Source organism: Phyllopteryx taeniolatus, chromosome 17 (genome assembly GCF_024500385.1).
Source record: "Phyllopteryx taeniolatus isolate TA_2022b chromosome 17, UOR_Ptae_1.2, whole genome shotgun sequence".
Taxonomy (NCBI): Eukaryota; Metazoa; Chordata; class Actinopteri; order Syngnathiformes; family Syngnathidae; genus Phyllopteryx; species Phyllopteryx taeniolatus.
In genome coordinates this window covers 13,080,514-13,105,026 of record NC_084518.1, presented here as the reverse complement: position 1 = coordinate 13,105,026, position 24,513 = coordinate 13,080,514, and the positions used below count along the sequence as shown (strand labels likewise).

General features: G+C 40.4%; 2 protein-coding genes across 6 annotated transcripts in view; both read left to right on the top strand.

Moving 5' to 3' along the window:
• The first annotated feature begins 691 nt into the window (after positions 1-691).
• On the top strand, positions 692-8,452 carry LOC133467435 (leukocyte cell-derived chemotaxin-2-like). The gene is made up of 6 exons (XM_061752297.1): positions 692-746; positions 948-1,010; positions 2,954-3,253; positions 3,953-4,043; positions 4,508-4,647; positions 7,804-8,452. Exons 2-6 carry the CDS (start codon positions 965-967, stop codon positions 7,968-7,970), a joined length of 744 nt encoding a protein of 247 aa, XP_061608281.1. The 5' UTR covers positions 692-746; positions 948-964; the 3' UTR covers positions 7,971-8,452.
• Positions 8,453-8,760: 308 nt separating this feature from the next.
• sh3pxd2b (SH3 and PX domains 2B) overlaps positions 8,761-24,513 on the top strand; it is a 34,706-nt gene continuing 18,953 nt past the window's right edge. For 2 of the 5 annotated variants that reach the window (XM_061751375.1, XM_061751376.1), the window contains exons 1-4: positions 8,762-9,204; positions 14,319-14,399; positions 20,671-20,746; positions 24,146-24,222. In XM_061751375.1, the coding sequence (XP_061607359.1) occupies positions 9,133-9,204; positions 14,319-14,399; positions 20,671-20,746; positions 24,146-24,222 (306 nt within the window). In that variant the 5' untranslated portion in view covers positions 8,762-9,132. Of the gene's footprint in view, positions 9,205-14,318; positions 14,400-20,670; positions 20,747-24,145; positions 24,223-24,513 lie in introns of all 5 variants that reach the window. The other 3 variants (XM_061751374.1, XM_061751377.1, XM_061751378.1) reach the window with 3 other exon arrangements.

The following is a 24,513-nucleotide window of genomic DNA, read 5'->3' as shown; positions in this document are numbered from 1 at the left end:
TGCCCTCCTTCAAGACCTTCGTCTTATGTAGACACTGAAGCACAGCAGCACGCAGCATATCATGCACTGTCTTGACTAAAGACACTTATTTTGCCAGCAAAGCCAAACTATTTTTATGCGTTTCTCACGCATAAAGTTTGTCACATTTTGTGTCACGAACGAAGCCTGCAAACCCTAAATCAGAACTAATGTTGTGAGCCACATTTCACAATGCAAGGCAAAACAACAACAATACATCTTCACATAGAAGTTATTGTTGTATTTTATAGTGCAATGAAAATGATAGAGCCACATGGACTTTCTGCATTGTAATTTGCTGTATAACAATACATTACCTCAAAATACAAGATTTTACGGCAACGATATCTCACAACACTAATGCGACATAGCATTTTGTAGCTATACAGCAAAAAAAAAAAAAAAAAAAAAAAGACTCAGAGGGCTGTAACTCATTTCACAATAAATATAAAAGCACGTTTGAATTTTACATTTTGAGTGCAAGCTCAGAGTAGTTTCAGTAAAGCAACAAGAACTCAATAAACAGCCCTTTTTTTCTAGCAACTAAATAAGTGCCTTTACCACGAGCCAATATCAATATTGACAGAGGGGGAATGCTTGTGGTCCAGGTCTGCAGCCTCCACAGTAGCCTGTTTTTCCTTCTTTTTTTTTTTTTTTGTTTTAAACAGTTCCTGCTTTGTGTTTGGACCCACTCCATCTGCAACACTGCAACTTCTCAATAGGAAAAGGTATGAATAGATACAATTCATCTCACTTGTAATTTAAAGCAGATTTGTCAGGAGTTAAAATTGAAATGAGATGAATTTGACATAAACAACAATGTATTTTTGGGGGGGAGGGGTTTCTTAAGCGTGGCACTACTGTATGCAGTATGTCTGACACTCATCTGACTTACCGGAATAATTCTATATTTTCTCCTTTTGCACTAGATTGTTTGACGTTGGCAATGCTGCATAGACTCTATCTCACTGTGACTACTCTGCTGATATGTTGTAAGTAGTATGTAAAGTGTACACACTATGCCGGCAGTTTATCATATGCATCACAGCACATGCAATGCAGAAATGAGTGTAGTGTGGATGGAACTGGATCAAGTTAAGCAGGCGCACGTTTAAAGTCTGCTTGGACACGAATAATCTCTATCCTAGGAATAATGAAAAAAAACAAAAAATGTCTGTATGCCTGCGAAGGTCACCAACAACGAACCTCCATTGAGACCCAAGTAAAGAAAAAAAACCTTGGGGGAGTTTGGGTCTTTTGCGAGAATGGCTGTGTGGCAGCACCACTGAGGGAGACATTTAAAGCATGATTAAATACTTAACACATCATTAAATCCTTGCATCTAACCGCAAAGCTTAAAGGCACACGCTGACTCCAAAGGTCTGTCGAGCGACATGAAAGAGAGACTTGTTAAGAGATGAAATGAATCATGCGACACTGTGGATGCAATTGTGCCTCGCAATGACATCGCACAAAAATATCGGAGAGTTGAAGCGCCAGTCAGATCAACTAGGCTGAGTTCACTGGCAAATGCTAGTTTGCTAGAATGACAAATTATGGGCTAAGAAAATAGAAAGTCAAACAAACACAAGTTAGAAATGCATGTCCATGGATGAGACGCACTGTATGACACCAAATATGTATCGAAACAAGATGTGCAACATAACAATCGGGTTCCAATAATAGCGTTGGTTTTAAAGTTCATGTGAAAATTGGCATCAAAATTGAAGAAAGTGGCACAATGTTTGCCCCATGTTTAGATCTCAAGTGCTGTTACAGACACACACAAAAAATAACATGATTCTAATCAAAGTGACTTGTTTACACAAAATCTTGCACGGGTGACAATAAATCCAATGTAGAATATCCATTAGGTTTGCCAAAGATATATTAATCAAAAAAAAAAAAAACACATCCAAGTTCAGTTTTACATACATTATTTCTCATTGCTCTGTATTCAATATAAAGTACATTTTAGAGGGGGAAAAAACAACATCTGGCAGGTCATATCCCTGGAGGTCATGTTCCAAAAACTGTTCCTCCAAAGTTTAAAGCATTGATTTGTTCACAATGAGTTAAGGCATCGCTAGACCGACACCGGCTTGATTAATTAATTGATTAAGAGGTCTGCGAGATACTAGTGTATCGACCAATATCCTAGTAGAAACCATCACTTGCAGCAACCTCACAAAACATTATTTAGTAACATGATCCCAACAAGTCCAAGACTTTCTCCCCAAAATGTAACGCTTTCTCATTCCAGTCCACACCCAGGTTGAAAATTGCTCAGCCATGCCGCAACCAGCCATCTTCCGACTGGCCGGCAGCCATTAAAAGTCTTCTGGAGATGAGCAGCTTCCCTTCAATCACAGAGCCCCATGTGTGTTCATTTTACAGGCCAGCACCATTGGAATATTTTCTGTGGCGCTGAGCTTAATGGAGTTAATGAAGAGCAAAGACGCGTGTCTGAGCTGGGTAATTAGTATATGTCAGACTGAAGACATTCTATGAATAAGTGAATTAGCATTCAGTCTGTCCGCGTGGACGCAGTTCTTCAACAAGTGCGGGAGGGGCTGCAGGAACGGAATGAAAGTGTAATGAAAATGTGATTTCATCAGGAGCGTAGGACTTAATCTGAACTTTTGTTTTCCTTGAAGTTGTTTCAATAAAAGGCTTTTGTAAGTGCCCACAGAATGTTCTCTTAAATGCACTTAGATAACATTGAAAGGCAGTCTGCTACTCTGCCTCAGATATTGATCACTCGCGTCGGGCAACTTGAAAGAATTGTAATTTTGTTCTAATTCTTTTCTTATCTGGGAGGCTGTGTTCATTTCCCAGACGTTTATACCAAAGAAATTTTGAGCCAAGTTCTCATTCTGAATGCCCCCCACTTTCTTAACCCCAATAGCTCTAACCTTCCTTTTCATATCTCCAGATGTCCTGTTAAGTTGTGCCTCAGAACAGGACAAGAGGAAAGGTGGAATAATTCAAAGCCCTGCCAAAAACGCTGACAGGGCTATTAAGGTGATGAGAAATGACACAAAAGCACATGACATGAGACCCAAAGCTGTCGCCCATACGAGGAAGGTCAAAAAGACAGGAAGTAGAAGAAGAAGAGATGACACCGGCTGCAGCAGCCTGGGAGGCATTTGCCAGCCGAACTGGTTCGTCTGCCAAGGTCGATACCTGAGAGACAAGTGTTCAGGGCCCGAAAGGAGGCTGTGTTGTATGCCAGGTAAGGGCAGATACACATGAATGCAGCCCAGTGCAGCAAAGGCTAGTATTGAGGAGATAGCCCCGGTGTATGGTGTTCTTGCTTTGTCTTTTCACTTTGCAGTCATCCGTGCATGTCGCAGATCATGAACATTGTAAATGTGAGGCTGGATGAAAAGCCGACATATTTTTTAATGACAAAGCCACCCATTTGAATAGAATCCTCCATGTCATATCACATGCAGAATTACTGGAATATATTACATGTAATTTTCAGTCTCTGTTTTGGTTGCAATTTCTAACCCACATTACTGAAACTTTCTCTTTCTATCTATATCGATCGATGAAAATATGTAACGGATGCAAATAATCCAAGTAGGAAAGTAGGAAATCATCATTCATTGAAAAGCTATATTTGATCATAATTACAAAGCAAATAGAGTGTGTCTGTGTTATAGGTCAGGAAATGTATTTTTCAAAAAACAAGGAGGTTACATAAGGTTAGGTTTAAATTAAATGTAGGGTTAGAATTGGGATTAATTTAACTGAATAGTTAGGTTTGGTGCTACGTTTACATTCTGGTTAGGGTCAAGGCCAAGTAAAAGTAGGGTGAAGATCCATGGATTAAAGTAATTTAAAGAGCATGATACCATGATGCAGCTCGGTCATAATCCTGCTTTCTCATACAAATAACTCTATTACTTTTTAACTGTGTCCGTAGTGGGAGCATGGAGTGTGCTATGCGCCGGTCACTACAACAACAGAGTGAGGAGCTGCGACTTGCATGGCTGTGGAGCGTTCAACTCCAGGGGGTGATTTGCTCAACTCACATTTTGAAGCTCAAAAGATTCTTCATATTGAATTTGAAGTGTGATCAACTCTCTGAATCTATCCTGAGGCGCCTCTCGCTCACGCTGTGATCTGAGAGTTATGAGGTACTTTGTCAAGACAAGAGCGCCTTATCACAGAAACTGAAAGGCAATTGCAGTGTACCTTTGGACATACAGTATTTCGCAATGTATCACTGGCAGATTTCCAATGTCTCAGTCAGTGGGCTTGGAGTGTCTCACCCTGACACATAAAACTGCTATAAAACTCAAGAAAGAAAATTAATCGAACAGAATTAAACTTTGAACCACAGACTCCTCTACTTTGTACTGTACTTTGATGTCGATGTCATTATAGGCCATCTCAGACAATAAGCTAAAGCGGATCCCTATTTTAAAATAAATTTTTCTTCAATATAACAAACTCATTTCTTTCCCCCCTCTCACAGAGGCCTCAACAGGACAGTGGACTTGGTATGTGCTGACTATAGTACAGTCAGTGCTCCGTTCCCAGGAACCCTGGCTGGTCCAGCGAGTCAGAAAGATCCAGCTGGTTTCCAGTATGATGGTGTCAAACTTGTCAATAACGGTAGGAGTGACTAAATACTTTTACTTTTTAATTATAGGCTTTCTTCCATTATTTACTTTAACCCCAAGCATGAAGAGAACATGCAAGCTCTACACAGGAGGGCCCGAATCACTGTGCTCCTAACAATAATGTACATATTTAACATGCTACAGTACAATACAGACTTCCACCGAAGCTTAAAAATGATACATTTGTCCTTCTGACTTGTTCGATTGATTAACCAACGGTAGCTTTTTTTTTTTTTAAACTCAATCTGTTGCATTTGGTGAGTCATTGTCCCATTTGGACACAATACAAGCATGCAGACGATAACTGTGAAAAATGAAAACAAGTCCCATGTCAAGAACCTTTATCTGGATCTTTAGCAAAATGTGTTCTTTCTGACAACTACAATAAAGGTTTTAAAACTCAGTTATGAAAACGAATTAAATAACTAACCAATGGGCAAGACACCTGTTAGAAACTAAAATGGGGTATTTTCTTTTTATACATACAGGTAAGTATACAACCATGACCACTACTACTTCCCCAACTACGGCTATGTTATTTTTTTTTAGGAATTTTATTTGTGGGTAGTCTTTCATTTTTTTGTTCATGGGTTCATCATATCATCTATCAAGCCTTCTAGACTAGTATCTATCCCGTGGGCACCATAAATGTAACACTGTTAAGATATCTGAGTGGTTTACTTGAAGCTATTTTACTAAATCCATTTACTGAACTCGCAAAAATCACCTAATGCATCCTTGAACTGTTATTTTTACAAGTACTAATGTCATTTTTAGGGCCACGGGACAAAGGTGATGCTCTGGTATTATAGCAAAAGCGTGGGAAGGGGGTTTAGAGAACAAAGAGATTAGATTAAGATTCCACTGAACTCCTGGTTGCCTTTAACACCGAGGACCCCTGTTCATCCAAACAAATCTCCATCAAAGCCCAAATGACAACCCCAGCGAAGACTGCCGTTACCCAACAAGGCAACACGTCTGCGCTTGCAATGATGCACACACACACACTCACACACACATCCGCATGTTTGTCTGAGCGTATCTTGAGAGTATCCTGAGAGAACATCATTAGTGCCTTGGCCCCTAATTGAGTTGCATTATCACAAAAGCGTGTATGTGCAGTCAGCTCCTTTCATCTATGGCTAAAGTGAAGACATGATTAAACATCACAGAGACGTATTACCTCGCCCTGACACCCGCATTAACGCTGAAACACATCATTAGTAGGCAGAGGTGGTCGGGTCCTGTTTACTCTTGTGCTGTTCGGTTCTCTGATGACATTTTGCAAGATAGAGGACTGAGGATCAATTTGGGATAACAAAACAGCAGGTTAATATATGTCATGTTATTTCTCCAGCATGCTGGTGAAGTGCTAAATAAATCTTCCTGCGGGTACTGCAGCTTCCTCTGACTTTCCAAAAACATGCATGGGAGGTTCAGTGAAGACTAGTTCAGGGTGTAGACAGGAGCATATTTAATCATTAGGGTGCCCATGGCAAACCCAGTCATGGGGGCCCACCATATCTGCAAAGGTTTTGAACATTAATGTTTATCATCAACTAAAAAGTGTACATTTGAGAAAATGATTACAGTTTCAGAGCTAGATAAAGTCCTTAACATCCTTCTTGAGGATTTTGATCGAACAAGTTAATGATCTCAGCATTTTTACTGTAAATGATAAGAACATTGATCAAGTTCACATTCACATATTATTTACTATTTACATTGAATACAAAGCGTCAATCTCCACTTCTCAACTGCATCCTCCCTTGCTGACACTGACAGCAGTGCTATTGCAACTAGCAACTATTGCAGACGGTGTCACGGTGAAAAAAGTTTAAACCTTTGGTAGTTTTGTTAAAACTGTTTCCTCTCCCCTTCTCGTCTTCTTCACTCTATTTATTTAACTTTGCTTCGCTTTGCTGGCGACGCGCCAACAAGGTAGCAGCTTTGTTTTGCTGAACTTCCAGAATCAAGTTTGCATGAGCACAGTAAGAATATTAAATATTTTAATCCCTGAGACGGGAGGGGGAAGTACCTGAAACGATCATGATATACAGGTATTAAGGATTTTCATCAATTTTTAAGCGTGTGAATTAAAACTTAATGATAATCGCTTTAAATCGACGAACACTATAATCAGTTTTTATGAGACGGAAATCTCAGGACCCCAGGCAATTGCCTGTTTTTGGCTAATTTTAAGTCTGCCCCTGGGTGTACCCCTCCTCTCGCCGAAAGTCACGACCTTAATGAGGAAACCTCCAATAGCAAATGAATGGATGGATTTCATTCCTACAAAACGAGTGCTGCGATACACACACTAAGATGCCCAACACCTGTAATTGACAATGGAACCTTCAAAGTCTCACACAATCTACTCCATGCTGATTGTCTTCTGAGTTGTAATTTCAAAACAATTGTCAACGTCACTCGCGAAGATCTCCGCCTACCGTTCCCTGAGCCAGCGTTATCAACATAACAAACGGGTGCTCTCACAAGTGGGTCTTCTACATGGAAGCAACCAATCATAAGAAAGGGGGCGGTCTTAGCCAAATAAGGACAAAGCGATACAAAACTGGGTCAAACAGAAGTAGCTGTCACAGAGGTCTTTTCTGGACACTTGTATGTCAAAACCAAGGTGTTTTTTTTTTTTTTTTTTATTTATGAAATTGACACTTTTATACTAAGTACATGTTAGAGAATCACTATGTGGCGGTCTAAATAGCCAAAATATGGGACCTTTAAGAGAAGTTAACCAATATAACAAAAGTAAAACTACTCACCCCTTGAATATGCCTGACATAGACCTAATGTTGAGGCAACACGAAGATATTAAGAGAGATATTGTCACCTGGAATTTAACCACCGTGAGATTAGCTAACATCTCTTATGTGTTACTCAGTGATGGTTTGACGGTTTGTTCAACTTTCAAGGTATATTTTTTTCCATCAAATTTTGGTTGAACTCCTAATTGTACCACTTTTGAGGTATTCGAAGTTGTAAGATCTACTGTATAGCTGTTATGGAGTGTATTGCACATAGATAGCCTTTAAAACCATAACAGACTGATATTCTAGTCGCCCTTTGGCTTATTCAAATTGATTCAAGGAATTCTTCATTTTTCTCTCTCTCTCTCTCTCTCTCTCAGTGCAATGTGTAAAGATCTTTAACATTCGACCTTTCCGTTACACTGGCACGGTGGATCTGGGGGACCCGCTGGGTTACGTGCTGCCACTGCAGGAGCGCTTTGCCGGCATCGCCTCACACCTGAAGCTGCAGATGTGTGACGGCACTGACCCATCACCCTTCATCTAAATCTCCGCTGTGACCTTTTCCTCATGCAATTTCCACACACGCACACATTTAGACAATCAAATGTTTTAAAATGAATTTCTAAAAATAGAAAAATAAATGCATAATAAAAGATAAACTCTCATTCTGATGAAGCAGCATTCTACACCAAATTATAACTACAACAATACATTAAATGAATACCTCACTGACAGTGTCAATCAAATCTGATTATCTTTGTAAAGGCAGAATATTGGATTGTACAGCTCTTGTATTGGATGTCAATATACATACTATGCAAGCGGTCATAATGTTGTGGCCGGTCGGCATGTGTACACAATACACATTTATATTTTGCCAGCAATACATTTACATGTCCAGCTTTTCATTTTTTCTTTGCTAAAAATACTACTTATGTGTGTTTCCTGTGCTACAAGTAGATAGACAATTTGTATTTGTATGACAATATTTTGTGTGCATAACATTTTTCATTTCAACTGAAATAAAGTTTTGATTTAATTAGTTGTACCATTTTATTATTTCCACTGTCACATCTAAGAGTAACCAAAAAAAAGGAAGCTAATTTTTCTCAATGCCTCATACTAAGTTGTAGTGCTTTACATTACGCATGTATTTTTTTTTTTTTGCAGCTTTGATGGTATCATCAGCTAAATTAGGTGTGAAGTGCCACATGTACAGTATTGATGTAATGAACACAAACCACCGACAGATGGAGCTGTTTTAAAGGACGTCAGCCAATTGAAGCGCTGAGCGTCCTGCTAACGACACTCATCAATACAATGAAATGTATATATGCAGTGGGGGAGGTCCGGACTTCGTACATGAAGCTTTTTTTCTTTTCTTTTCTTTTTTTTTCTCAGTGGACCGTCCCACTTGGAGGCAAAGTGGGCGAGCTGGGATAGGCTGGGAATGTGCTTGTTCCGCCGAGAAAGAGAGAAATTTACAGAAAAGGGAGAGGAGCGAAGTAGGAAGTCTCCAACTTCGTGACGGGGGGACGGGAAATAGGACGGACTCACCGGAGGAGAAAGAGGGAATTCGGAGGTGCACATCTGGAAGACGCGGATGACTAAAAACCGTCACGGTGCAAACTTTTCTAACCGCTCACTTAAGAAAAACAAATACATCAGATTGAGCTTTTTGGAGGCCGAACACTGAGGAGGACATCATGCCGAGGAGGACCGTGCAAGAAGTGACCGTTCAAGATGTCCAAAAACGGAGAAACCCCAGCAAACATTACGTAAGACTCCTTTTAATTCACAAAACAACACGTTGGTTGTTCAATTGTGTAACACTGTGAGGTTATTCTGCAGATTTCCCCCTTTCCCCCCTTCCCCACCCCTCTCCTGTTGACTAAAGTAAAAACAAAGAGGGGATCAAATTACCGTGATCTACCAGATGCCAGATTTCTAACGGGATTTTTTGGTGAAGGAACAGACTTTCACATTTAATTAATTTCCACACGCTGTTTTTAAGTGACTACAACAGAGTTTGGCTGTGTTAGTACTTCTCTATAAGGTTTTCATTCAAGTTTTTTTTTTTTTTTAGTTCAGACTTGAGTGATGTAAATTGCTTTCAAATTTGCATCTGCATCCACCCAAAAGGGATTTCGTTGCATCTGGGAATTACATGGGGAAAATCTCAGACACTCCAAAAGGGAATGGGAAACTTTTTGCAAGGAAAAACTACACCGAATAAGGTCACCGAAATATTAGGAACAGCGCCTCTTGGTATATGATGAAGTGCAGTTCTACAACCACAATAATAAATATGTTGATAATTCAATAGTTGGCAGTGTCAATCAAAACTGTGCATTATTATATTTATTCAATTAAACGCAAAAAAAAAAAAAAACAGGGTTTGCAGATATACCTAATACTGTGACCAGTGTGTGAATTTTGAACATGAATTTTGAAAAGCTTAATGTAATAGGTATGCGTAACCATATGTTAAGGAGAGTGGTTTTGATTACCTATAAAATATATATAGCATTGTAATAATTTCCAAAGATGAACACAGTCTCTCCTGGGATGCTGGTTAAATCCAAGTTGCTCAAATTTCAAAACATCCATCCATTATCTAAAGGTGTCAAACTCGTGGGCCAAATTGTTGGTACGGGTTCCCTTAGGGAGTCGTTATGACTGTAAAACCATATAAATGTTTCATCGCCTCATCATTTCATTACATATACACAACAAATTGCTAGATAACCAGTTTTGAAATTAGAAGTCAAGGATAATAGTTTGTTCAACTGTTGTCGTTTTCAATATCTCAAAGTTATTATTTATTACATATGACAATTTGAAATTTGGGTTCAGATTTGAGGAAGAATCATGGAAGTTGATGCAAATGATTTGCTTTGACAGGCCGCATAAAATGATGTGGCGAGCCAGATGTGGCCCACGAGCCTTGAGTTTGGATTCTCAAGTGTTTGTCCTCATGAGGGTTGCGGGTGAGCTCACGCCTATCGCAGCTGACTTTGGAGTACACCATGGACTGGTCGCCAGTCAATTGCAGGGCACATATAGACAAACAACCATTCACACCATGGACAAGTTGGAGTCTTCAATCACTCTAACATGCATGTTTTTGGAATATGGGAGAAAGCCACAGTACCTGAACACAACCCACACAAGCACAGGGTGAACATGCAAACTCCACACAGGAAGCCCACAGCCAAGATTCAAACCCAGAACCTCTTGACTATGAGACTGACGTCCCAACTACTATTTCCACCGTGCTGCTTTATTGGGCCACTGCTGGTCCACCGCGACAGGCAACCCTGACAGCCGTGCGGCCAACACCAGCCTGGGAGTATTTTCAAAACAATGATTCCATAGGAAGTCATGTAAAGTGAATCAGTCAGTTCCCAGGTTCAAATTGTCGTCATTATAAAACCTTTATTAACTGTACAGGCGATAGCTTGAAGTAAAATTACAACATTCTTTCTTAACCGTCATTCGAGCTTTAAGACAATTGAAAACACTGTAACATGAAACAAAATAAAACAAAATAAAGTAAAATTACTAATCCTTTGAAGACACGTAATGGAAAGGGATCAGGGAACCCTAAAACCAAACTCTCAAAGTTTATACACAAGTACCACCTCAAAAAATACTTGGCTCTCCAAATACCACCATTAAAATGCAGTAGCTTAGTGGGCCCAAGCATTCATTAAACATGAGGCAGTGGTTTTATTAGTAAAAATTACATTTGATATTATTTTAAGCGACTCCAACATTATGCACTGTTTGAACATTAGCACAATGCTTAAATATAGGAAAATAAAACAACTGTACATAACTGAGTATTTGAAAGCAAACGGCTCTAAAAGATGAAATGCAGATGTATTGTACTTAATAGTTCAATACAACTGAACTGCACTTGACAATAAAGGACTAAAAAGAAAATGTTTTAAGCCACTGTAACATTATGTACAACTGGTGCTCGTACCACACTGACCTCGTGACAGTACATCGGGATTGCTTGATTGGAAGTGTTGTGTGTCGGCATCTGCTTGGTAAAATCACGTTGTGCATGTAATTGATATTTATATTTGCAAAAGTTGGAGTTAGCCTTGTTGAGACGCTCACTAAAATGGAGCCTTGCATAATGGCGGTCTTATTTTTGACTTTTTGGCCACATTTTTCCAGAATATTTCAGTTCAACTCCATGTTTTATGCAGAAACACTTCAACTTTAAATGACTCTAGGTACCACTTGAATGAATACACTAGTAGCAGCACCATTACTACATTGCCTATGAGAGCTGGCAAGTCTTATTGCAATGTTGATGCTTTTTACTATATTTTGGGGATTAAAACAACGTTGGAATCTCATTTTTTTTCCAATGCAGTCTTTTTGTGGGACAAAAGAATGTCAACAAGACAAAACCTTATTTCTTGACACTCCACAATAGAGGCTCCATTATTCTGCGTGAAATGAGTGTGGAGGTCATAGAGGCTGTTGCCTGCCAAAGTGCACATTCATGACATCATGCAAGCAGCAGGGCCAGCACCAGGCTGCCAAAAGATGCAGCAGGGGTTAGTTCCGAGGCCCTGGTGCGTGACTGTATTATTTGTTTGCATCCAAGGAAAGACTTTGAATGTTTTTGGAGAGCGTATTTGACAAGATTTTCCCTGCAAAACTGCTGACCAGACACTTTTATTCAATCCTTTGGTGAAAATCTTAGCTTGTCAACTTAAATTGAACCAATCCTTTTAGCTCACACACTGCCAATGGTATACTTTTATGACATTAAACCAACTTTAAATGCTATTCAATTCTTGACCTGGTCTTTCCATCTTTGACTCTAGTCGCTCCTGAAAGAGCGAGCAAGGGAAGGGAAAATCTGGGAGGGAGACCAGCGGCCGTCACCAGGGAATTTCCAGCCACCGCTATTCTTTAGGGAGGATAATAAAGAACTGGGTCAAGCTTCAGACTATGTTCATTAGGCAAGCTGCTAACAGTATGCAAGTTTACTTAGTAAAATTTCATAGTAGATGCCACATTGCACTTGAAGGTAACAATTTATTTGCAATGTGATTTCATGACTTAGTCAGGCAGCCACAGTCTTTCACAAATGGCTTCTTTTGTTTAGCTTTGGTTGATGATTTTACTACTACAAGCTACAAGGCGGGAGGTATTGTTCTGATCGCCCTTTGTTAGTTACTTTCTTTGTTGTTTAGTTAGTTACTTAGCAGGATTATGTAAAAAGTACACAGTCAATTCCCATGAAACTTTGTGGCAGGTGGCATACGCCAGGGAAGAACTAAAATGGAGAATTAACACCTGATTTTCTCCTTTTACTGTTTTAGTCACGAAGAAACAGTTCCCCTGACCCTGATTGCAAACGGTAGAGGCCTGGGCATCATTTTCCATGAATTATAAAGCAGGCTGCTATCTTACAATGTATGTACATAAATGGGGGGCATCAGGCACTATGATTTATGATACACCCATTCACCCTGTGTCAGAATGCAAATGGTAGAGTCCTCTCTGTATTCCTAACGTCTTTTATCATTCATCGGGAACCAGAAAGTAGCCAGTTCACTGGCAAATAAATAGATGAACACAACTATGGCATCACTGCAATTTTGGGATTTTTTGCAACATATTTATTTTATCCTTTTTGTTTTTGTGTCAGAGACCTGACCATTTGTTCTCATGTCATCTCTATGAACCAGAAAGTAGCCTAATAAACGGACGGCCACATGAATACAAATGAGGCACTGAAATTTGTTTGCTTTTTTGCTGTTTGAGTATCGATGAAACTGATCACCATACCCCAATAGTCAAATGGTAGAGTCCTGACTGTCTATTCCTAACACCCAGCCTCAGGAAACCAGTAAGTAGTCTGGTAATTAATTAATTGACACAAATACAAATACTGCACTCTTAAGCTTTTCGGGCTTTAGTTGGAAGAATCTATTATCTAGTTTGACAGTTTTTTTCAGGATTTATTATTCAGGGAATGTATTTTCTCTTAATGTTTTTTAATGCACAATGGAACCCCTGCTGTGCTCTGATACAAATGGATGGACACTAGTCACTGTTCGAATAATACACTCATTTATTTTCTCTTTTTGTCGTCGGAGTCACTACAGGATCGCTTCCCATCCATCCATCCATCCATTTTCTGAGCCGCTTCTCCTCACTAGGGTCGCGGGCATGCTGGAGCCTATCCCAGCTGTCATCGGGCAGGAGGCGGGGTACACCCTGAACTGGTTGCCAGCCAATCGCAGGGCACATAGAAACTAACAACCATTCGCACTCACAGTCATGCCTACGGGCAATTTAGAGTCTCCAATTAATGCATGATTTTGGGATGTGGGAGGAAACCGGAGTGCCCGGAGAAAACCCACGCAGGCACGGGGAGAACATGCAAACTCCACACAGGCGGGGACAGGGATTGAACCCCTCACCTCAGAACTGTGAGGCTGACGCTCTAACCAGTCGGCCACCGTGCCGCCAGGATCGCTTCCCCTATACTGTATATCTCCATGTAGAACAGAGACCAAACCCACACAAAAAAATGGTGTGATGACATCACTTCACGCCTCCTCAATGAACCACAAAGTGGCCAGCAAACAGTCTGGAAAAACAAATATGAATGACTTTTGTTCAACCTTGGTAGCAGTCTGCGCTGTAGTTAACAGCTGAAATTTTAGCAAATTGTGTCGCAGTAAAAGGTTCTTGATCTTGGCCGGATAATGATTTCCTCTTTAACAGGCGGTAGTGTAAATGGACTGAGGAGGAATATCACGTTAGAGAAAAAGTTTGAGAAGGACAACATTTTAAGGAAAAAACTAATAAAATCTTCAACTACATATAATTGTTTTTTTTCTTCTCCTAGGTTTACATCATCAAAGTGTCCTGGACCGATGACAGCACGGAACTCATTTACAGACGCTACAGCAAATTTTTCGACCTGCAGGTGAGCAAGTGTGTAATGGTTGGGTCATGGTACCGCATTTACTTAGCATTATAATTAGGTGCGATGTGAAAGATTACCACTTTTCCATCAGTAAAGCCAGCACTTGTACCGCTCTGCCATCCCCACCCTCGTGAGGGTGGTTATTATACTGCCTCAGAGGGGACGGAAAAGGGACCGGTCATGTCAAGTGAGTGCAGGGATGGATGTGTGATGACCACAGAAATGTCTGAATCATTGTCAAACATCATGCTGGTAATGTGTGTGTGTGTGTGTGTGTGTTGTGCAAAGAGGGAATTAGCATCCTAGTTTCCCTTCCTCTTTCGGAGGTCATAGATCTGCTGCAAGGGACTCATGGAGAGTTAGGAAGACGACTACACACACGCAATACATGACTAACCCTAACTGTATTATATGATTACTTGATTAAGATCCATCAGAAATATGAGCTGCTACACTGCTCTGCTACTAAAATGCCAACTAGTTGAATATGAAATGCTGTATCATCTTATAATGTACATTGGCTAAATTGTCTTGATTGACAGTGGGGAAAATTAACATTCATGTCATTATTTTTAATTGCTTTAAAACGGGATGGGAAAATCATTATCGCCCTCTGACTGTTCTGAACTCTGACGCTAGTGTTGTATTAAGTACAATAACCTTACCTGGAGGATTTGTGCCATAGTGGAGGTCTGTGTGAATGTAGTTCAACTTCTCATAACTCATGTTATACTTCTTTTGACAGCAAACTAGTGAAGACTTCTTTTAAGCCACACACTGCACCAACTCCTCATGAACATTTAAATGACTATATCCCTGACAGTACCATTCAAAAGACAACATTGTCATGTTTCAAAAGCTGAATTTTTGATACAGCTCGTGTCTTAGACCTCATTAGATTGCACAGGTGTACCAAGTATCGTGGCCAGGGATTTTATTGCACCCCACTGGATGAGTAGTCATGACATCATCAGACGTCCTCTCATGCAGCCTAATGACATGGAACATAATCATTCGTCTCCTCTTATTGCTTGCGTTTAATTTCCTGTCAATCTCTTTGCGGTCATATCCTGTCTCTTTACAGTCAGCTCAGGTCATCACAGCATACACTTTAATACTGGATGAAAGCTGGAGGTAAGACACAAAAGATTACGTATATATTTTAAAGAAACAGGTGTCTACCTCAAGGCCAAACAGGAAGTGTTAGTCACCACTTCCCATCAACACAGCTGACCAATATAGCTGATGTTAAGCATGAGCAGCATGGGAAGTTAGCGTGACCATTAATAACGAGATGTGTTTCGTCATATCGCAAATAAATTATACATTTACTGACAAAAATAGAGATTTTAACCATGCAGTCATATGTAAAAATTTGAGTTAATGAACTATTTAGTGTTACATAGTGTTGGAGTCATCTGCATTGTATTGTGAGGTGTTATTATTACTATTTTAGCGTGCTTTGACGCCTTTCGTTCGCTTCCTCCAGTCCAAATCAGTTGATGGGTCTGTAATCCTTGTGCATGTCCCCCCCGGTTCAGTACGTATTCATATAGGACAGCGAACCAGAATGCATCACAACAAAAAACAGGATGTTGTTCTCTTCTCTTAATGCTCAAAAGAACGTAAACATGAACAAGTTTAGCTGTACAGACTAGTGAGTGACAAGCTTTGAGGGGGAAAAAAAAAGAACCAAAATTAGCATTATAATTATAATAATTTTCTGGACAATCTAGCAGGCTACAATACACCAGCAAATGACAAAAGCAACTTTAAATGTACAACTCTAGCGCATTGTTCGTGTTTGGAAGGGGGAAAAGACGATGTGCTGCCATCAGGCGACTGCACAAAATGTTGAGCCTGTACTGTGTGTGGGTGCCAACTGCAAGCATGATAAACCAAATACCTTTCTGTTAAGTCAACGATGTAATCTGTTTACATTTTTCCTGTAGTTGTTGTCACCATAACGATTTTCACCCATCGTGGGAACATACGCATTGGTGTATTACGTTAGCTGCCAATGCCATCACTAATGGTGATCACAGAGTTGTTTGTACGTCGGATGGCTTTTCTCGCCATGCGAACCGCGCTGAAACAACAACAAAGAGTGAACTAGACTTTAATCAAAGCAAACTAAAACATGCTAGTGTGTTAGAACTGTATCATTACATTTTCCGTCTTTGCCATCAATGGTACCATTTGGGGTGTTTGACTTTGAGGTTCTCCTGTATTAATGGAAACTAGCCACTTTTGTTCCTTGTCTTAAAAGTACCACAGTTGCATCACCTTGCTTGTGTATTGTTACAGTCATTAACCTGTATAGAATTGAATTATACACTGGTCTCCATGGTGAGACAATGATAGTTTAAACACAAAGCCACTTTTTCCCCTGTTAGTACTGAAGATCTAAACCATGAACAGAAACAGACTGGTTTCTTGCCGAAGGATGGAAATGTTTCTGCACTGGGGTCATCCTTGCGGTTTTTCAATTTAAAAAAAATATTTTTCTATCCATGTCACAAAGACCAGTTTCCCATGCTGCACACATGTCCACTCAGCTGCTAAACATCCAACGGTCCCATTTTGGAGGCACTTCAAAGCTACAGAGGAAAAAAAAAATCCAATATATCGCTTCTTGGTACGTAAGTGTTGCACAGCTGTCGCATATTTTCCGTGTGCAGTAATCAAGTATCAAAACTCTTCATGGGGGAGTAATGTTTTATTTGAGCGATGGGGGGCTGCTCATAGTGAAGATTTTACATAGTGTTTCGTTTACACTTTAACTACTGTACTTTATTTTGCCTTAAACAGTTGGGTAATGCCTAAAGATGTACTTTTAATATACTGTACATGTGAATAATCCTATAGTGACCTGACTATTTGGGCATTATACTTTTCCAAAGATGTCAGTGTTTTAAATTTATTCTGTCAATTTTGTACCCATGCAAAGGGTTAAAAATGTCCTCAGACAAATGGCGTGTATAGTTGACCGACTGCAAGCATCTTCAGAATCAGAAGCTCCGGAGAGAGCAGCCATTGTTCTCATGCTTGATTAACGGGAGTCTGCTGTCCGCCGATCTTTTTATTTGCAGGCTAGACAAATTGTAGCCCCGTGTGGGTTCAGGTCTCTGATTGAGCAAGAATTACATTCAGAAGGTGTATAGTATTACTCAGGGTTATTAACAGGCAGGACATGCAACAATGTTTTAGGAGAACATCACATTTAGAATGAGATTTCGTCAGTTAGTCATCTTGAGTACTGAAATTGTATCCTTCAGGTTATCATTGGTGGAATTACAGAGTAACTCGATATAACTATGATATCAGATTGATAACAGCAATTGTGTGATAATTTGTATATTTGGAGACAAATACCCTAGATACAGCACGTTATCAATGTAACTGAAGGAGAGAAAACTTCTAGTACAGGGGCTAGCACAAATTACATGGGATTTAGGGCAGAGTTGGGTTACATACAACCTGGGCAGACTGCTAGTAAAAGGGAAATGATACAAAGTCACCTTCAAGTTTTAGAATTACCCAGAATGGACTACCTACCTTGCCCTCTTTGGGGGCTTCTCCTGAACTCTCATTTCTAAGTGTGTAGAACAAAATATGATATACAGTGGAACCACAATAGAACGGACTAATAGGGGTGAGGGGTCGTCCGATTTAGCCGATTGTCCGTTACATTGAAGCACTTTTTTTGAGGCCATATGCACACATATTACTGTACAGTACCAAATTATTGTTTTGTAGGTTTTTTCTATGACCTAAAACACCCAGTACAGCATAAAGTTATTGTAAATAAATATTTTAAAAAACTTGAAAATGTTTGAAAGGTTCACATTTTATCCAAACGTACCACGTGCTTGGTTATGGTGACATTGTTGACGTGCAGTACTCATCATAGGCGAGTCACTTTCATGAGCCGCGAGGAATTACTGTGCTTCCTAGTTCCAAATCTGTTGCCAAAGGCAAACGGCTTGACAATAAAAAACTGTTACTGTACCAAAATAGCATGTTCCAGACTCCAAAGAGTTTTGTATTCCTCAGTTAACACTGCCGCCATGCTGCTCTTCTCCTCTTCTCCTCTTCTACTCTCTCTCTCTCTCGCTCTCTCCCTCTGGCGCTGCGCTGCGCACTTTGGCACAATATATATAATCAACATGACACGGCGGCCACAACAATGCCCCACATTGAACATGGCCGCCATGTAGGCACGGGAGGCACGTCTTTTGGATCTATTTAAATTTTTTTTTTTTGTATATCTGTGACCCAGAAATACTTCAGTCCCAATCTCTGCCTGCATTGCACCACAGCGCTAGTAAACAACAGCAGCCAATTGTGGAACTAAGAGATTTTGTCAACGGCAGTTTAAGTGACAAATTGACTCTTTTGGGATACATTGTTCAGTCCCGATGGTCCGTTATATCGGGGTCTGCTTTATCGAAGTTCCACTATACACATTTCTACATTGCATATCCTCATCAGGTTTATGGGAGGAGGGGGGGGGGGGGGGGGGGGGGGGCTGTAACCTACCCAGATTGACTTTGGGCGAAAGGCAAACTACATCCTGGACTGCTCGTCAGTCAATCACAGGGCACTAAACTGCTTACCCTGCTCTGGGTTCCAGGGAGCTGGAGCCTATCCCAGCTGACTATTGGTGAAAGGCAGACTACACCATTGCCAGTCAATCACAATGCAACTATAGAGACAGACAACCATTCATAATCACATCATCACTGAGTGGAAACTGCCTATGCTGCCTGAACAGAAGTCCGACAATTGAAGCACTACCTCGTCAGTGAATTAACAAAACAACTACTAAAACCAAACAGATTTTAGTCCCAAGAAGAATTTATCACCTTTCCTGATGGTACAGTAGAAACAACAGTCTGCATTTGGGTGCATAATGATGCATCCATTTAACCAACATGACACAGCTGGGTTTACATATTTCAGAGGCACCTTAAAAAGTCAAGTTGAGCCCAAGTGCACTCTTAATGTGCCAGTCATCATCCTGCTTGTACAACATGAATATTTGACATAGGAGGCTTGACACAACTGGCATTTGCGAGAGACTCTTACCTCCCAGCGGATGCTGCTACCTCCTTCCAGGCAGACGGAGTTCCGCCTCTCTTCCACCTCTGATACTATGTTGAAAGCCAGCCAATTTACGGGTCAACTTCAACCACCCATCCAACATCTGTACCTTAAACACAGGACAGCGATTAGGAAAAAGCAGTCTTAGATGGCCAGTGGGACAGTGTGGGCATTTGTCTGTAAGTCAGTGTTTCTGATGAAGCATGTCACTCAGATTGGCCAGGTTGCTCAATAGTTGCAATCTTTATGTTTTTATGTCCTTTGAATTCCAGATTTCTCTTGATAATGCGCTAGAAAATAAGTGCTAAAATGGACAGAGAAAAGTAATTCAATGAAAACATGTCTTGAGCAGCCAAAGAATTTTTAAACATGGATCGGTTCAGTGCAAAGTATAATGCGACAGATTTGAATATTCTGTTTTTTTAAGGGTTTAATCTGGTTCCTTTTAACTCATATTGGAGGAAGACATCTCAGGAATGCATATAGTTTATCATTTACTCTGGCCAGGTATTGTTTGATTGTCTGTGGTTGCTAAATGTGCACATTTCACTTTTATCAGTTTGTTGATTAGTTTACCATCGTAATTACTGCTTGCCAACACGCGATTGTGCAGTATGTTAGTCAAGGACTAAGAATGACGATTCAGCATCTACTCTACCCACCAATTGAGGGCTAGCACCTGTGAATTATTGATGACAATGCTGTTATTAATGTATCAGCTGTTTTTTCCCTCCAGATTTGCATTTGTGTGCTCACAGGGTTAAATACTAATAAGACTTTGGAATGGCTGAATAGTACGATTACGATATACTGCGAGATGTGCATACTTCAACAGTCAATGTTAATACAGTGCTACTAGACAATAAAATATGGTTCTGTGTCCTTCTATAATGACCAAAACAGACATATTGTGCTCTCTCAGCAGTCTAAGTTTCAGCAGCATATGACAGGCCGAGGGGGGGACTGGTGATGGTTGGCTGAACCATCTGCTCAGTGCATTCCTAAACATTGGCAGACCTTTCTTTTATTGGCCGAATTCCTCGCAGGAACTGCAGATTTGAAAAATATCAACCTTCCTTTCCATCCTCAAGTTATTCCATTGCGTGCATTCAATGTGAAGTTTGGATGTTTTGGAAGATTTGAATTATTTATTGCTGTGTTTCAGATGGAACTGCTGGATAAATTCCCCGTCGAAGGAGGTCAGAAAGACCCCAAGCGGAGGATCATCCCATTCCTACCGGGTAAGCGTACAAACCTCACAGGTTTGGTGCCTAGGTTGTGACACACACTTAAATAGGGATTTCACAACTCTGCCTGGCCAAAATAATGTTTATGTGACTGTCAAGGTGATCATTCAAGTACACAGGTCATACTTATTTGATTACCACAAGAGCTCTCAGTGTGCTCGACCAAGATTTTATTATAGGAGTTTGGAAGAAAGCTTCACCCCGCCCAAATCTCCCCTAGCAGGCTTGGGGTGGGATTGAGGGATAGGATTTCTTTGAGGCCACGCAGGTCTGGAACTCATTGAGAAGATAGACACACAAAAACACGCAGACTGTTTGATGAACTCTGAGTCAGTAGGAGAAGGGGAAGGAGACAGAAAAGACTCCTTTTCATACCATCCCCAACTATCCCCTAGAAAATCCAGAGCAAGCTTATTGTCTATGGATACTGTTACACATTTTCATCTATAGCAATACTACTACTTCCAACCAGTTGAGCCAAAACACTTTTAGGTCTAAGAACCAAAAAGTCAGCTAGTCAAAAACCGGTCTTACAATGCCATTATGACAGATTGGAGCATCCTAGGTGTAACAGTGGAGGCGGCATTTATTTGCCAGTCCCTTTCAGACAGATTTCAGTGTCTGACGGTCATTGCAGCTTTTTAAATATTTAGATTCATGGCAACGTCAGTGTGAAAGACAATTGTTTTCAACCCAAAGGGGCGTGGACAGATAGTCTCAGGTCTCAAACCCCTCTTACACACTGGCGGCGTTCCGCCACTGATACTATCTTGGAAGATAGCAAATTCTTGAGTCAATTTCAACCCCCCCCCGCCCCCCCCACCCATCCCTCATTCATACTTTACACACAGGACAGTGACCTGAGAAAACGCCATCTTAGATGGCTAGTGTCAAGTGTCTAAAATAAGTGCTTAAAGATAAACACCAAACTAACAAGACAAGAAAGTAGTTTTCCCTAACATTTTAGTTTGTCCCAGGCCTCATATTTGCAATTTGCAAAATGCAGCATTTCTGCTGTTAAGAGCACATACCAAATGCTTGAGCTCAATCCACTCCTAGGAAGACGATCCAACAATGAGGATTTATGGTATCTACAGATTGCAGAACCAGCACAGAGATAGGATGTTGTGCTGTCGTCTGAATTGTAGTTATTAATTTGGCTAACCCATTCAGATTTATGCATTTGTATTTAAGCATTCATTGCTTGTCAATGGAATGATAAAGTAACAAAAAGCTTTTGGGAGCCTACAAGCCTACATGGAATGTGGGTGTGATTCGCCGTAATTTATTAGATGACTTCATTTTATGAATGGTTGTATCAGTTACTGTTTATACTTGGCCTGTCCACAGGATGATTGGAAGGTGAAGTATATTTATGTGGAGAGAAATAATTTGCATTTCTCACCTGAACCTTTATCAATGGCAGAAACCTGAAAAGAAGTGAATGTATCTGCTCTTTTCAGCCAGGATTTATTGTTTCACTTCCAACGTAAATTCTATTCAAGCTTGGTGACTCTTTTCCAGAAGTTATTCTCAACATTTAGCTTATATCCATTGATGGTAGCAGTATTAACATGAATTACTTTGGCTCCTGGGGCCCGTAGGATTGAAAGAGTTAAATGACCAGCCAGTTAAAACACTTCCAAAAAGGAGTGTTTTGGGAAACTATCCAACAGAAACCATTTTTGTACTTCCACCTCTGTCTGACTCCTCTCCCCATCTAACTCCCTCAACGGCTTGTGGTCACTCCTGCCCCGGAGGGTTTAAATTTATTTGTTTCCTGAATGTCCTCTCACAAAACAAGCCCTGTTCATGGGCTGCACCCTCACGCTGGTGAACATACAGTGGGCTGTGTTGAGTCACTGCTTCTCCATTGACTCCAGAGAGCTTTGGAAAGCTGTCAAGTACTCTTCCTGTGTATGAGGAGATGGTGAGGAGAGAGGAGGAAGAGGAAAAATAAACTGGGGGGAGGGTTGACTCTCTTTTTTGTGACGTTCACTAGCTAAACAGATACCGTATGCAGCACTCATTCTTTATGCACATGATCCAAGTTTCCTTTGTGCTAATGTAGTGAAAGTTGATCTAAGATCTTATGACCCTCAGTTGTTTTGATGTAACTGTATACAAAAAAAAGAAAATATTAAGTGCCACATTTCCCAGCTGTGTGGTGGCTGTAAGGGTCACTGCTGGCCTTTGAGTTTAAGTTTGTTTGGTTAAAATGTAAATATGAATCTAGAGTCGGACTAGTTGGTCTTGTTACATACTTTAGCCTCAAAAGGGCTTAGTGGGCAATGATCCATACAAATCCTGGCATTAATTCTGCTCAGTGTATTTGATCCAATACAGTGACATCGACAAAGACATTAAATCATCTATAATTGTTATTTGTATTAGGGATGGACACGATAACTTGAGAATTTTCTTATTAATTAGTGTTGCTTCATATAGAGACAAAGAACGTTCTCGCGAGTAGCCAGTAAATAGTGTTATTAAGTCAGGTCCAACGTTTCACTGCCAAGATGAGCAATAGAAATAACTAAAACAGGTGGTGGGAATACTATAAGTAATTCTCAATAAAGCACTATCATTTGTTCAAAAGTCCTTCCCGAAGTGGACATCACCAAAGGACAAACATACTCAGCAACTACAGCTTAGTTGGGCACAGCCTCTTCCCGCTGCACCCAAGTGCCTGAAAAAGATGCAATGATGCCATTTGTCACCAGTCAGGTGTGGTTTCATGAAACACAATGTTCAATGTTGATTGTTTGGGGCTATTGTGCAAAATGCGCGAGATAGCCTGGGATCTTTTGAGGAGGTCAACTGACCGCACATCTATCCACTCAGCAGTCCAGAGTTTCCTCCCTTCTACTGTATTCTTTCTTCCAATTTCCCTTCATGTTGGTTCAGACGTGTTTCACATTCACAAGACAAATAGACAATGTACAGTGGATGTGCGTACAAAGGCATTCAGAACAGATTCAGAAGAAACGCTGTGGTTTGGAGTGTGGCTATAGGAAGCGGACTGTTCTTTGTATCCCCATACGCTCTGAATTGAGGTAATACATCAGTGTCTTTTTCCTCCCAGCTTTGACTTCCTGTGTCAAAGACAGCACCACAAGCTGAATGTCGGCTCTCAAATGTCCAACATGCAGCTTAGATTGGAGAGTGTTTTTTTGTGTGTTTGTTAGTTTTAGGTCTATTTCCAGCCATCTAGCTTGTCGGTACCTGTAGTTAGTACTACAGGGAGATAAAAGGAGGTGTGACAACATAATTTGTGTTGCCAACATCATTTTGGAAACCTTAACCGTTGCCCTCCCGTACTCGGACGTACTTTTCACAAGTTTCAGAAAAAAACAAAAGTGAGTAAATTGTCTATAACTTATTCTGTTCCAGGGAAGATCTTGTTTCGGAGGAGCCATATTAGAGATGTGGCCATGAAAAGGCTAAGGCCTATCAATGAGTACTGCAGGGTAAGTATTCAGACCATGAAAGGACATGTCCATGCTTGTTCCGTGACCTATATTTCTTGCTTTTGTACAATGATATTTTTGACAAACAAGGCACAAATTCCTAAGCAGTCAAGAAATTATTTTAAGCCTCAAAATTAAGTTGTTATATTATAGGCATGCGACGTTTATTTAGTTTAACTCCCAAGATAAGGCCCAAGACAGACGGTCCACTCCTTGCTTGACTGCAAATGGAGACAAACTAAAGAATCTATCTCAAGCTCATTCCTAACTTGCTTGTGCTATACACAACCA

What these genes read in the sequence shown, in the direction of transcription:
- LOC133467435 (XM_061752297.1), top strand. Translation starts at nt 965, where the DNA reads ATGCTGCATAGACTCTATCTCACTGTGACTACTCTGCTGATATGTT. An exon ending in GACTACTCTGCTGATATGTT is followed by an intron (nt 1,011 to 2,953) that starts GTAAGTAGTATG and finishes TCATATCTCCAG; the next exon opens with ATGTCCTGTTAAGTTGTGCC. An exon ending in GGAGCGTTCAACTCCAGGGG is followed by an intron (nt 4,044 to 4,507) that starts GTGATTTGCTCA and finishes CCCCTCTCACAG; the next exon opens with AGGCCTCAACAGGACAGTGG.